The sequence below is a fragment of the Sinohyriopsis cumingii genome, chromosome 10 (assembly GCF_028554795.1).
Source record: "Sinohyriopsis cumingii isolate HCF-2022 chromosome 10, ASM2855479v2, whole genome shotgun sequence".
Taxonomy (NCBI): Eukaryota; Metazoa; Mollusca; class Bivalvia; order Unionida; family Unionidae; genus Sinohyriopsis; species Sinohyriopsis cumingii.
In genome coordinates this window covers 95,286,312-95,299,295 of record NC_142970.1, presented here as the reverse complement: position 1 = coordinate 95,299,295, position 12,984 = coordinate 95,286,312, and the positions used below count along the sequence as shown (strand labels likewise).

Below are 12,984 nucleotides of genomic sequence, written 5' to 3'. Positions count from 1 at the left end.
CTTTATGGTGTCATGTTTCGAAAAATCAGCTTATCTGAGTTATTATCAAATAAAGGTAAAATAAGGGGAATTGTGTAAGAAAATTATAGCACTTCACTTATCTTGTAACTCTTAACGGAAGTTCAAGAAGAACGTTTTGTAAAAGAAATTGCAGCTGCTCGTAGCTGGAACATTAAAATGATCACATACATTCTAAATTACATTTATCTTGACAATAAAACATTCTTCCATTTGTCAAAATGATTTTAGTAAGGATATGTAGACGGAGAAACGGGTGGAAGAGAAGATGGACGGGTATATTTTATTAAGATTTATATCTTGGTTACAATGAAAATGAAACGATGGTCCGATGGTTTGAGAACAAATTGATTTATCAATTAAACCCACGAAGTATTAAAGCTAACGGAAAAATCGAACGTTTTCTGCTTTTGGTAAAATTCTAAATATTATGTATTGCTATTTGACGACTGACTCAAAGTAGAAAGTATTTTATCTACATATTGCCTTTTTGAATAATCTCAATGATAGTTTCCATTTTGTTCTTCAAACTAATTTCATTTCGTCTTCTCTTGGCAAATGAGGCATCCATTTTCCTACGCTGGTGTCTCGATCCCTTCTTCATGAATCGAATGTCCTGCTTTACCTTTGCCATGTCATCTGAGAAAAAAATAATTAGTCATTATTATATTTCAATTTTATAAATATTTATATTTTGATGACATTTCTTTATGACAAAAATACAAATATTGACATTTTTAAACGTAGCAAGCAAGCAAATTGGAAAAAAGCAAAGATATGGACAGAATCAGTGTGCCATGTTCCTCCAATATATCTTCCACTTTCTCAACCTCCTGCAGCATCTTCTGAACCCCTTCAAGTCTATCGCCTCTGTCTCCACTTCCCCCAGTATCATCTATTACGCTTTGAGTTATATTTACTACACTCAGAGCATTAGTACCAACAGCTATATCAGTAGCAGCAATTGTTCCATTTTTTGTTTGTTTTGGTTTCATTAACACCAAATCAAACTGGAGTTTTCTAACAATTCAATATTTGCAGACTTGTCTAATTCATTCAGTAATAAATGTTCTAATTGTTTCTTTGTTAATGTATTCTATATAGTTATTATTCACTGGTCAGTATGAGTACTGTTGTTATACAGTCTGCTTTTAAAAAACTTCTACAGCCCGTTTATTTTACCTGATCTTTCTTTTTTGCTGATGTAAATTTAACATTTCAACAACTCTTTAATGTGCAGCTATATCACGAGAAGATGCATATCGTATGCATCTTCTGCATTTATATCACTTTCTTATATCGTATATTTAGTTTATTCTGTAGTTGTGGTACTTAAAGACAACTTATAAAAAAGTATACCTTTCATGGAATGATTTATCTATGTTTATCTTGTTCTTCAATACTGGTATATTATTAACAGCATCATTGACCAGCTAATTCATACCAACTGGTGATCTGAGGAAATTAAAAACCAATTTTTTTTTACTTTTTTGTTTTACATAGGATCAGAAACTCTGGAGCTGTGTCATTTAAATTAGTTATTCCTTTTTAAGAGTAAGGGATACCTTGAAAACATTAAATCACGTCGATATCAATAAACAATATGAGAAATAGAAACTGAAAAATGATGACCATTTCTTCAATAACAGAGTTTACGGTTTCGTTTTCTCTTCTTTAAGGTATTCTTTGTTTCTGGCTTGTTTTCTCTAGCGTTTCAGTATTATATATTTGATAAGTGAAAACACTTTCTCATTGTTCAGGGTTTGATAGGTCAAAAGAAGCAAATTGACATAGCTTAGCAAAATTCTTAATCTGAAGTCAAATAAAATTGATGGTACAATTCAACAAAGTTATCTCTGAGTTCACGATGTCACTCACTTTAACAATATTACTCTTTCTAAATAAAGTATTCTGAGTGTGGTTATTAAGTAATAAATGACACCAGAACGTACTCATGAAGAATGTTATATGACACTAACAAATATATGAGGATAAAATGTAATCAGGAAGTCAGCAAGGAAAGAAACAAAACTGTTTGTGTTCTTAAAGTTGATCATTTATCTATCGCATAAATAAACTATATAGAGCCACATAACAATACTGTGTGCAGTGTTAGAAAATTGTGGGGGAAAAAAAACAAGAGTTACATTAGATTTGAACTAAATAGAAATACTTCTTTCAGTAAATTCGGAGTATCTGCCTAACACTCATGTACAATAAGAACTTCTACAGGAAATGGTCATAGATGATAATGTAATTGTGACAGTTCCTGATGATGACATAAAATATTAGGATTAAACTGCGTTTCAACGTTTACAGCGGATTGTTCTAACTATGAAGATGTTAAAAGGAAAGAAAATGAGTGTGCATACAGTGTTAGACACCGCGTAATATATATATATATATATATATATATATATATATATATATATATATATATATATATATATATATATATATATATATATATATATATACATATATATATATATATATATATATATATATATATATATATATATATATATATATATGTGTGTGTGTGTGTGTGTGTGTGTGTGTGTGTGTGTGCGATAGAACAAAAGTATAATTCTGCCACAAAAGACTTGTGTGAAAACGAACTTGTGCTTAACTAATCTGTGTGCGACGTTTATATTAATAACAACAGGTTATTGACATATTTGTTTTCAGCTTGTTTTAGTAAAATTCCTGTATCGATCATTTGGATTTCGCTATAATTGTTTTAATGTTTCAAACTTGCCAAAACTTAGTCATGATCTATTATCGTTAGGCCTGCAAATGTTGTCTTTCTGATAGTTGGAAAGTGTTTTTTGTCGAACATATTTAAAGTTGTCATAGTGAAAACAATTTTATCTTTGATGCAAATACAGAGTAATTATTTTGCTTAAAGTTTAATGTTTTGTTTTATTTTTTGAAAATTATTGGCTTCGTGCTATCGTAAGGTTAAGATTTAACTTAACGAAAGTTCTTAATCCAATAGGACGAACCTATGTATCTTTGTCAACTTCGATCGTAACCAAAAGTGCAGTGCTAAATTTCCACAATGAATTAAATGTTTTGTTTGTCTAAAAGTGTGCATTATACCTTCATTTATTATATATAAAAAAACTACCTGCGTGTTTCGTTTCCAAGTTTTGTGCTCATGTCATGACAAAACACATCAACACTTATAAACATGTCGTTAATGTTCCTCCTGCCAATTCTCGGTATGTATTTAAATTGTGCATGCTGCTTTTACGTCTAAATCTTTCTTTTGGTTCTGAATCTTTATATCAGTCTTCTAATTCCATCTTTTGTTGCAATACGTACGATAGAGGTGACAATTTTCATCTTTAACTCTTTGTCATTGGTGGGTGAATTAAAGTTTATATTTCCTATATCATGACTGCTTTCAATTAATAGTGATTATGCAACTTAGTGTTTCGAAAGCACACAAGGTAACTTTTTTCCAGCATTTTCAATGTGAACACATTCATTTCTGAAGATTCGTTTCTCAGATAATATTAATTCTGCATTAATAAAACAGGTTGATATGGTAACGTTTACGTGTTCGCCTCATCTGTATTTTGTATGTTGTTTGTACATTTTCTGACTTGGTTCTTCCGTGTTAAAATTATGGCAATTGATAGTATTCATGTATTCTGTATTATTAAATACATTTCAGTTTAAGATAGGAATTGCCCTCTAAAACAATAAAAGCAATTATATTTTTAAAATCATCAGTTATCTTACCTATTCTCTTTAGAACAGATTTGTTAATAAGAAGGGAAGATACTGAATTCCTTGTTTTCAACAGTACTCATGTCCTTCATTCTAGCACCATACTTCTGTATATGCATTTAAGCAAAACGAAGCATGGTTATAGGTACTTGTTAGAATAAACATATCTAGAAGTATTTAAGAAAATATTATTTAAAAGAATGTCTACAATACAAATATCCAAGATATTTAGAATTGATATTACTCTTTTTTGATGTTCTTTAAACTTTGGCGTGTCCAGTTTCATGTTCATTTATTTTAGTGACTCAATATTTTCGTCTGGTTTCCAACTGTTAATAGAATGACAATATCACTTCCGTTTGACAAATACTTATTTTTTTCTCCTCATTTGCTTCAGCTCAACAACCTGTCCTTTCCTATATCAATCATCCTGCTTGTCCTAGAGGAACAATTCTTCTTCGTAAAATATCCTGTCAATATTATCTCCCTTTAGTTCTTCCAAATTGTGTACAACCGGATAACCTGATATTGCTACTCTTACTTTAAATGTTTTTTCCCTGTATATTAGGTAGTTATCTTTTTCAAAAGTAAAATATGCGTCTCCCAGAATACGTTCGTCGATCACATTAACGTTAGGATATAAGCATACTACGTCCCGAATCCAGTCGTGCTAAAAGACGAAAATTTCCATTTCACTTGTATTTCATATTGACAAAGGGCAATAACTTTTGCCCATTACCTCATCTTGCCAATGCCAGGTGTCACATTTGTTAAGCTGAGCGATATGTGAACTCGGATGCTGGCATAGCGAGGTGGTTGGGAGAGCTTTTAAAGTAATGTGATCGAGTGAATATTCTCGGAAAAACATAATTTACTTAAAAATTTGGTTTCTCCTTCAAATACATTCCCCGATCATATTAACGTTTGCAGAATAGATAATAGTGGAGGGAATGCTGAGCGCCCGACCTCTACATCGGGTATCCTTCTATGGAAATACGGCTGGATACCCCAAGTGAACGATAACCCTTTCTCCTAATTGATAAACAGCACAGACGAAGGTCACATGATTGTGACATCAATGCGGTTAAGAAGATGATTATTGAAATCTTCTTACTTACAAAATTTCACTGGCTCTATTGACTATTAATTGGGTTTGGTGGTCATCTGAGCCGCTGTCTCAAGTGTCTCTGTGAAGCTAAACCTCTGAGACAAAAACTCAAAGGATGACTTTGCATGCCAGCCAATCGCATCTACTAAGACTCGTATCGAACCGTTACGTTCAAATGCGAGGCTCCCAGAGATTGCTGTAATCTCATGACCTCAAATGTTCATGAGACGACTCTCATCTTGTGATACTTCAGAGAGCGCAGAGTATAAAACTCACCCCAGCCGCGAAGACAGAAACTGAGGAGTGATATTCTGGTTTTCAAATTTCACTGCATGCAACAATTTGTCTCCGTGCGTTTCAAAAAGTGTTTGAGAACACAAACAGGGTTTTGCATGGCTGTTGTTCTCGATCTATATATGGAGGAGTGTGAGCTTATAACAATTATTTGGTTGCCGATTGACGGTAACTTATTCTTGGCTACATATCCTGGTTGTGTCAAGAGAAATAGCGAGCCATCTAATCTGAGCTGAAGATAGCTCGGATCAACTGAAACGCCGTGTAATTCGCTAACCCTGCATGCACTCGCTAAGTCTATCAGGAAACATGTTTTAAATGACAATAGCTTCAGCGCAGTGTGAGCTAAAGTCTCGGATGCATTTGAATTGGGCTATATGAGCACCAGTGCATATTCGATTTAGGAAATAGGGTGAGTTATTTTGGTTGATGCAGGTTACACTTGGTTAACAAATGTCATGTTGTCTATAAGTGTCAGAGATCGTTGACATGTAACCTTTGATAGGACAATGTAACACAATTTATGTTCTTGGGTAGTAAGTGTTATTTCATATTTGCTTATGCCTCCCAAACTTTGATTTTGTGACCAGGACAGTGATATTTAGAAATTTACCTATTTCGAATGAGAAAACGGGCAAATTTGTGACTTTTCATTCACATAAAGTCAGAAACAAAATATGAATCAAAATTAACATGTATTTATACCAAATTAATACAAAAATGACCACAAAAGGTTTAGAAGTGAGTAGTTTTTCGAGATTTACGATTATACTGCAAATCACATTCACGAATCAGCCCCCAAATCTCCCATCATGTTCTCGTCATACTTTCTTTGGTAGCGGCGTTCAAAGTCCAGTATATTCTGATGGAAGCGTTGCCTTGCTCCTCCGAGTACGCTCCTATGTTTTGCTTGAATTTATCAAGATAAGCATCAACGATATGGACTATGAGGGACATCCTGCAGCCCATTGTGCCGTAGTTCTTCACCAGAGTCTCAATCAACTCCACATAATTTTCGGCCTTGTGATTGCCCAGGAAGACCCGAACCACTGCAACAAAGCTGTTCCAAGCAGCTTTCTCCTTACTAGTGAGCTTCTTGGGAATTCATTGCACTCCAAGATCTTCTTTTTCTGTGGTCCGACGAAGACACCGGCTTTGACCTTTGCCTCAGACAGCTTAGGGGAGACGTCTTGAAGGTACTTGAAGGCTGCCGACTCCTTATCTAGAGCTCTGACAAATTGTTTCATAAGGCCCAATTTCATGTGCAGTGGTGGCATCAGCATTTCTGGGAGTCCACCAGTGAACTCGGTCCATTGTGGCCAGTCCCGCCAGTGGTAGTGCGCCTTGGTGTCTCTGCTGCTCCAAAGGGAACGATAGCAATGAAACTTGGTAAAACCACCTTGGAGACCCATCAGGAATGCCACCATTTTGAAGTCTCATATGACCTACCAGCCATACTCAACATACTTCAAGGCATCCAGCAAGGTCTTGATGCTGATGTAATCCTCTATGAGGTGCACCGAGTGAGCCAGGGGAAGAGAAGGGTACTTGTTCCCATTATAGAACAGCACAGCTTTGAGGCTCCTGAATGAGCTGTCAACGAAGAGGCACGACTCATTCTGGTCACAGGCCATTCCGGTTGCCTCGAACAGACTGGTCACATTGTGGCAGAAGCAGAGCCCATCTTGTTGGGTGAAGAAGCTGAAAAAAGATTAATGACGCTTCCTTTGATCTGCAACTTGCACACGTTTATCCAACAAGTTCCACTGCTTGAGCCTAAACATCAAAAGCTCGGCATTGGCCTTGGTGAGACCAAGATCTCTGACCAAGTCGTTGAGGTCTTTTTGGTTGGAATAATATGGGTTTCTTTCCTCAGTTCCAGCTATGAAATTGTCATCTGGATGTACAGTGTCTTCCTCGCACTATGATATGCTGATCTCTTTTAAAGACGGCTGCACACTCTGCAGAGGAATGGGTACGGGGCGCTCAGAGCAATGTGGCACCGGGGCGATGGATGAAGGAAAGTCCGGATACGTGATAGCAGGTGCATTCTTGTCAGTCCGATGCTTGCTTGCAGTGCTCGCAGATTAAATAAGGTACCCATGGTTTGTCTAGATCCCCGACAGCCATGCCAGAATATGCCTTGTAGGTCTCAGACATCTTAGCAGATGCTTCCACGGAGGACTTTTTCGCTCTTGTCTTGATAAATTGGCCGCAGACAATGCGTCGGCCGGATGTTTGCAGCCTCTTGATGCCATCTCTGAAAAATGCAGATATGTATCCACTTAGGCAGCTGAAACTACACTGAACTAGTGGGCTTAAGGCCCCTGTATTTATACTACTATTTACATTACTGGAAAGTTCTAGAAAGTTGTAGAAGTTCCTTCAAGTTTGCTCAGCACTGAATCTATCTGGAATGTTCTGGAATATAGGTAAATTTCAAAATATCACTGTCCTGGTCACAACAGCAAAGATTGTGGGGAATAATAGCTATTTTCTATACTTTTGAGGCATAAGTAATTAGGAAATAACACTTACTACCCAGGAACAAAAAAAATTGTTACACAGTGTAGTAACTGAAGCCAACTTTATTTCTTCGAAAAGCTAGAGAAGAAAGTCGGCCAGTCGGACAAGAGGCACTCAAAGGGACAATACTATTGATTTGGCAACATTTATTGAGCAGCCGCCTTCAGAATGGATGTCCTTCTTGCTCGTGAGATTTGCTCCACAACAGAGGGTTTAAATTGTTTGTTCCTCAAAACTGTGCGGAGAAGAGTTATGCGTGAAGAATAAGACGTTCCAGTTAGTGGTGGTACACTTGCGACCTTGCTTGCTTCAGAAGATTTGGCATGGCCGGAATCTTCTTGGGTCGATCTGGCGCTAGATGTAATATATCTGTGATCAAGCACTTATTCCATCTGAGAGGGGCTCTCAGTATCAGTTTGCAATTCTTACCACGTAATGTCCAGAATATTGTTGGTACCAAGACCGTGGGAGGGTAGCCGAAGAACCAGAACCCTTCCCAGATATTGATAATGCATCCACGGCTCAAAGGTTTGAGTCTGGAACTGGAAAGACGAAGGTGGGCAATTTGTGGTTTCACCTTGTCACAAACAGGTCTGTCGTCGGTCGCCTTTAAAGAGAGACTGATGGGTGGAGAGACCGTTGTGTGTTAATGACAAGACCCTTCCTAGATAGTATGTCCGCCAGAACATTGAGTCTGTTAGGAATATGTCGGATTTGCACAATGATGTTGAGTTCATCGCAACAGTGAAGAAACTGCCAAAGCAGAACACATAAGACGGAGATTTGGTGCCTTTTGTTTGAGGAGGTAGGTCACAACTACAGAGTTGTCCGACAAAATGAAGGCCGTTTATTCTTGAGATGATCCTTTCAGAATTGGAAGGCGTTGATAATAGTTCTCATTTCTAGAAGGTTGATTTGGTGGGACCGAACCCCTAGATCCCACGTACCGCTGAGCCTCTCGAAGTTAGATATCAGGATGGCAATCCACAGTTTGTACTGGCATTAGTACTTAGTCATTTCAGCTTGGGTCATTTCCAGTGACCTCCGACATCAGCCAATCCCGGAAGCGTCATTGATCTATGTATAATCATGACTTGTTGATCAAGGACACCGGAGAATGGGCGCCGCTGAGGTAGCAATGCCATCTGTAAGGCGCTCATGAAAAGATGACCGAGAGGAATCAAGTCAGCTGACGCATTGATTAATCCAAGGGGGTACAAGAATTCTCGAGCTGATATCTAAATCTTGTTGAAAACGGAGCCGATCAGTTCTACAATCCAGGTTTCACGTTCTCTTGGAATCCGTACCCGATTGAGGTTGGTGAGAAATTAGATACCTAGGTAGACAAAACACTGTGATGGAAGAAAATCGGATTTGACCAAGTTCACAAGAAAGTCGAGGTGATGTACAAGTGAAAGAAGAACGTTCCTGCATTGAAGCAGAATCGAACTAACAGTATGCTTTTGGTGGAGTCGTCCAAGTACACTGCCGTCGTTGTAGATGAAGTCCACTGAAACAGGGTGAAGGCACAATAGATAATCTTGCTAAAACCCATGGGCTGATTTTGAGGCCGAAGGATAAGACCTAACATGTCGCGGAAAACAATTGAATTTTCGTGATGCTGGGTGAATAGGGATATGAAACTACGCGTTGGTCAGATCAAGACTGACGCCAATCTAATCGTTCTTTACGATGAGAACGATTGATCTAGCGGTCGCCATCTTGAATTTTACCAATTGATTGAGACGACTCTGGTTGATGATCGGTTTCAACTTCCCGTTGGCCTTCTGAATGAGAAAAAGCCCGAATTAAATTGCGGAGATTGTGATTTTTAAACAATCTCCACCGCCTGTTTAGTGACAAGTGACCGAATCTCCTGTTGCAAAATGTCATCCTTCATCCGGTCTGATTAAACTTGCGTAAGAAGGGGTTTAGAAGAAATGGGAGAGAGTTGGATAAACGAAATCGGAAGCCCTTCCGGAAGGACAGGGATCACCCAATCGTCCTGATGGAAAAGGATGACCCAGTGATAGCAAAAATGTTGGAGACGGCCGCGTACGGGCAGGCCGGCTACGGGCATGAGTTAAAATATGTCAGGTCTACCATTTGGCGGCTTGGCGGCGGAGAAACATGGTTTCTTGCCTCGAAGTTAATTCTGTTTTTAGTCTTATATTATATTTTGGTAATGGTCTGGAATCTATACTGAGTCATTGACTATAAAGATCCCTTGTTCCTATTCCACCCATCATCCCTCTTTTGTAGCAGCGACTGATTGTTCCGAAATGCTGTAGCTTGTTGGACGGCATGTTGGTGGGGCAGTGCCTAAGCTGCCTGCCTTCGAACTGGGTTCTGCCTTGCGGTAATACAGTGAATATTGGAACGACCTTATCCGTCGATCGCATGTGTCTCTCATCGACGGATGGCTGGATTGCAGGGCGAAACTTCGGCATGTATACCGACTGTATAAAATCCGGTCCGGTATTAACCGGTACCGATATCGCCAAAGGTAGGTTTGGACGACTAGATTTTCCAGTAAAATCCCTTCGTAAAAAGGATAAGTCGCAGAAGGTGTGGCAAAACCGACGGATTTATCACTAAGAACCCCATATATCATACATGGCCGGCGAAAACATATTTAGTGCTGCATCCGATGGACCCGGTAAAGGCCCTATGAGTCCTGACATACAGTCTCTAAGTCCGTGCTCGGACATGCAAGGGGACTTACTCCCACTGGACTACCAACAATTGGGCAACTTTCCCAAGAAGCGTCAGAAGCTTCCGTCGTAGATACGATAGGGAAAAGAGGCAAAATATGGCCGAAGTTACTAATTCCGTTGTCGTCTCCTGTATCAGAAGATTCATCTGTTCAAAAATAGATGAATGTAAACAGTGAAATAAATTTTTCACTATTTCTGCTGACGTCATCGTGGCTTGCAAGGGATTTAGATTACGAATGGAGCCTTAAAACATACCCCTCCTTGCGAGATTTGGTTCATTTATCCTTCCACATGGCCCCTTTTTGTAACACCCTCTACCAAACGTCCTCGGCTACGTCTTACACACGCTGCATGTTTGTCATAAAGTGCATTCATCCAAAATTGCGGAGAATATATAAAAGAAATGTATACCAAATGTGTAGTAAAGACTAAGGAACACGAACAAATTTGGCAGTAGCTGCTGTTAAAATGGTGAAAATGACTTGGATGTTCAGGATTTAATTTGTTCGTGTATCACTATGACAGCGAAGCTTAAAATCTGGCGACACCTGGTAACAAGGGGAGGTAACGAGCAAGAGTTTTTGCCCTTTTTCTATGCGAAATCTTTAGAAAAAGACGATTTTCGTCTTTTTAATATGGCTGGAATCGGGAGGTAGTAGGCTTATATCATAACGGTAATGTGACCGGGGATCGTATTTGAAGGATACAGATCTATAATAAAATCCTAGATATATCGCCCATTTAGCACTAGTTAAAAGTCCAAGATAATCAAAAGAAAAATTTAAGAGAAGCTGATATAAAAGACAGGAAGTTGAATGAGAAGGATAAACTTGAAAATAGAACAAACATAGTTGTTGGGGTATATTGCCCTCTCCAAATTTCCATTACTGGCATAATTAAATATAAAAACTAGTAGGCAGAAAATCAGCATCACGGAAATGTGTATACTTAATGTTTATGTATTATATAAGAGCTGAAATGTGCTCGGGATTCGTTTCTGCGTACAGTGTTACCCAAGAGTGGTTTATTTACATCCTACTTTATTTCAAAATACTGAGATCAGTTCACCCTATGATACACGAGTGAAGTGCTTGCAATGAGCTCACTCGCCGTGGACTGCATCATAGCCAGAGTACGTACAGACCGGTCCAACAATTTACGGGAATAACCCGGAACAAAAATAGATAAATGGTCGAAAATACTCGCTATTTATTGTTTTATGAAACATATGTTAATTATAATTAATTTCAAAGTAGTTTGGCGAGATATTTTATGATTTATTCGAAACAGGAACAAGTGTAAAATACACATGAGCATTCATTTCTATATGAAACTGGATAAATTAACTTTATAACAATTCCAAGCAAGTGGTCCTTTTTAGATATTGTGAAACAAACTTATGCCACTTATAGACTAATGGACAGTCACAGACAATTTCTGATATCTAAAGCCACCGCACCGGTGACCTAGTGGCTGGAGCGTCCGCCTCGGCTGTGTGAGGTCGCGGATTCGAACCCCGGCCGAGTCCATACTAGTGACTTCTAAAAAATGGTACTAACAGCTGTCTCGCTAGGCGCTCAGCATTATTAGGTTAGTGTTAGGACTGGTCGACCTGGTGTCAAGATAATGTGACTAGGTGGGACATCTTACTACGTGTCTGCGGCATGATGCCCCAGTGCTAGACATCACTATAAACTGCCACACTGCAGACATCGTAGCGATATGACTGAAACATTGTTAAAGCTACGTTAAAAATCAAAATCAAATACAAACACTGATATCTAGAGCAGTGTGGATAGCGAAAACAAATAATGAACGTTAAAAAGGGTAGTACTAATGTGCGAAAAGAACTTTTCGCGAAAAGCAAAAACAAGTCCGAAAAGAATTCGTATTTCATTTATTTCTTTATCAAATTTAAAATTATTTAAATGAAAGATAGTGACAAAACAGCATAACAAATGTATTTAAAACATGAATTTCGGTGACATTTTAATTGGTCCTACGACAAGTAAGTACGTAGTGCAGTATGTAAATAGGCTTGCGAAAAAGGATCAATAAGTGTGAAAAGAACTCGCATTTTCTTTATTTCTTTATCAAATCCACAATTTCCAGGAAAACGAACTCTAATGCTGTTGTGTCCATGGATGGAACGAGAACGGTGGTAATACCATCTTCGGCGTTAAAGAAAAACCCAAACCAAAACGAAAAGAAGGAAGGCGGAAAGGTCGAGAATTCATTCAGCAAAAAGAAACTTGATAACAACCCAGTATCCCTGTAATGGTCGTCGTTATTACTCAAAGAAAGGCTTACTCATGTAAGATCAAGTTATAAGGAACGTATGTATTTTTTTCCTGCACGTAATCGTCGTTTTGTTGTGTGCAATCATTAAAATACGGTTTTTGGCAGTTACAAGTCGAATGGTAAATATATTTTGAAAAATTTTGCCGAGTTTACTTCAGTGTAATTTTATCATTATCTTTCTTAAAATATATATTCCATTTGATCAAGCAATAAAGGAAATACATATTCATGTTGCAGTTTTGTATTCCTTTTGCAAATATTTTAAACATATCGTGTTTT

The 12,984-nt window shown here is 38.0% G+C and overlaps 1 protein-coding gene across 3 annotated transcripts in view; it reads right to left on the bottom strand.

Moving 5' to 3' along the window:
• Positions 1–479: 479 nt before the first annotated feature.
• The window catches only part of LOC149790604 (uncharacterized), a 37,187-nt gene continuing 24,682 nt past the window's right edge, over positions 480–12,984 (bottom strand). For 2 of the 3 annotated variants that reach the window (XM_089972708.1, XM_089972707.1), the window contains one exon: positions 480–657. In XM_089972708.1, the coding sequence (XP_089828834.1) occupies positions 494–657 (164 nt within the window). In that variant the 3' untranslated portion in view covers positions 480–493. Of the gene's footprint in view, positions 658–5,843; positions 7,422–12,984 lie in introns of those variants that run through there. The other variant, XM_089972709.1, reaches the window with a different exon arrangement.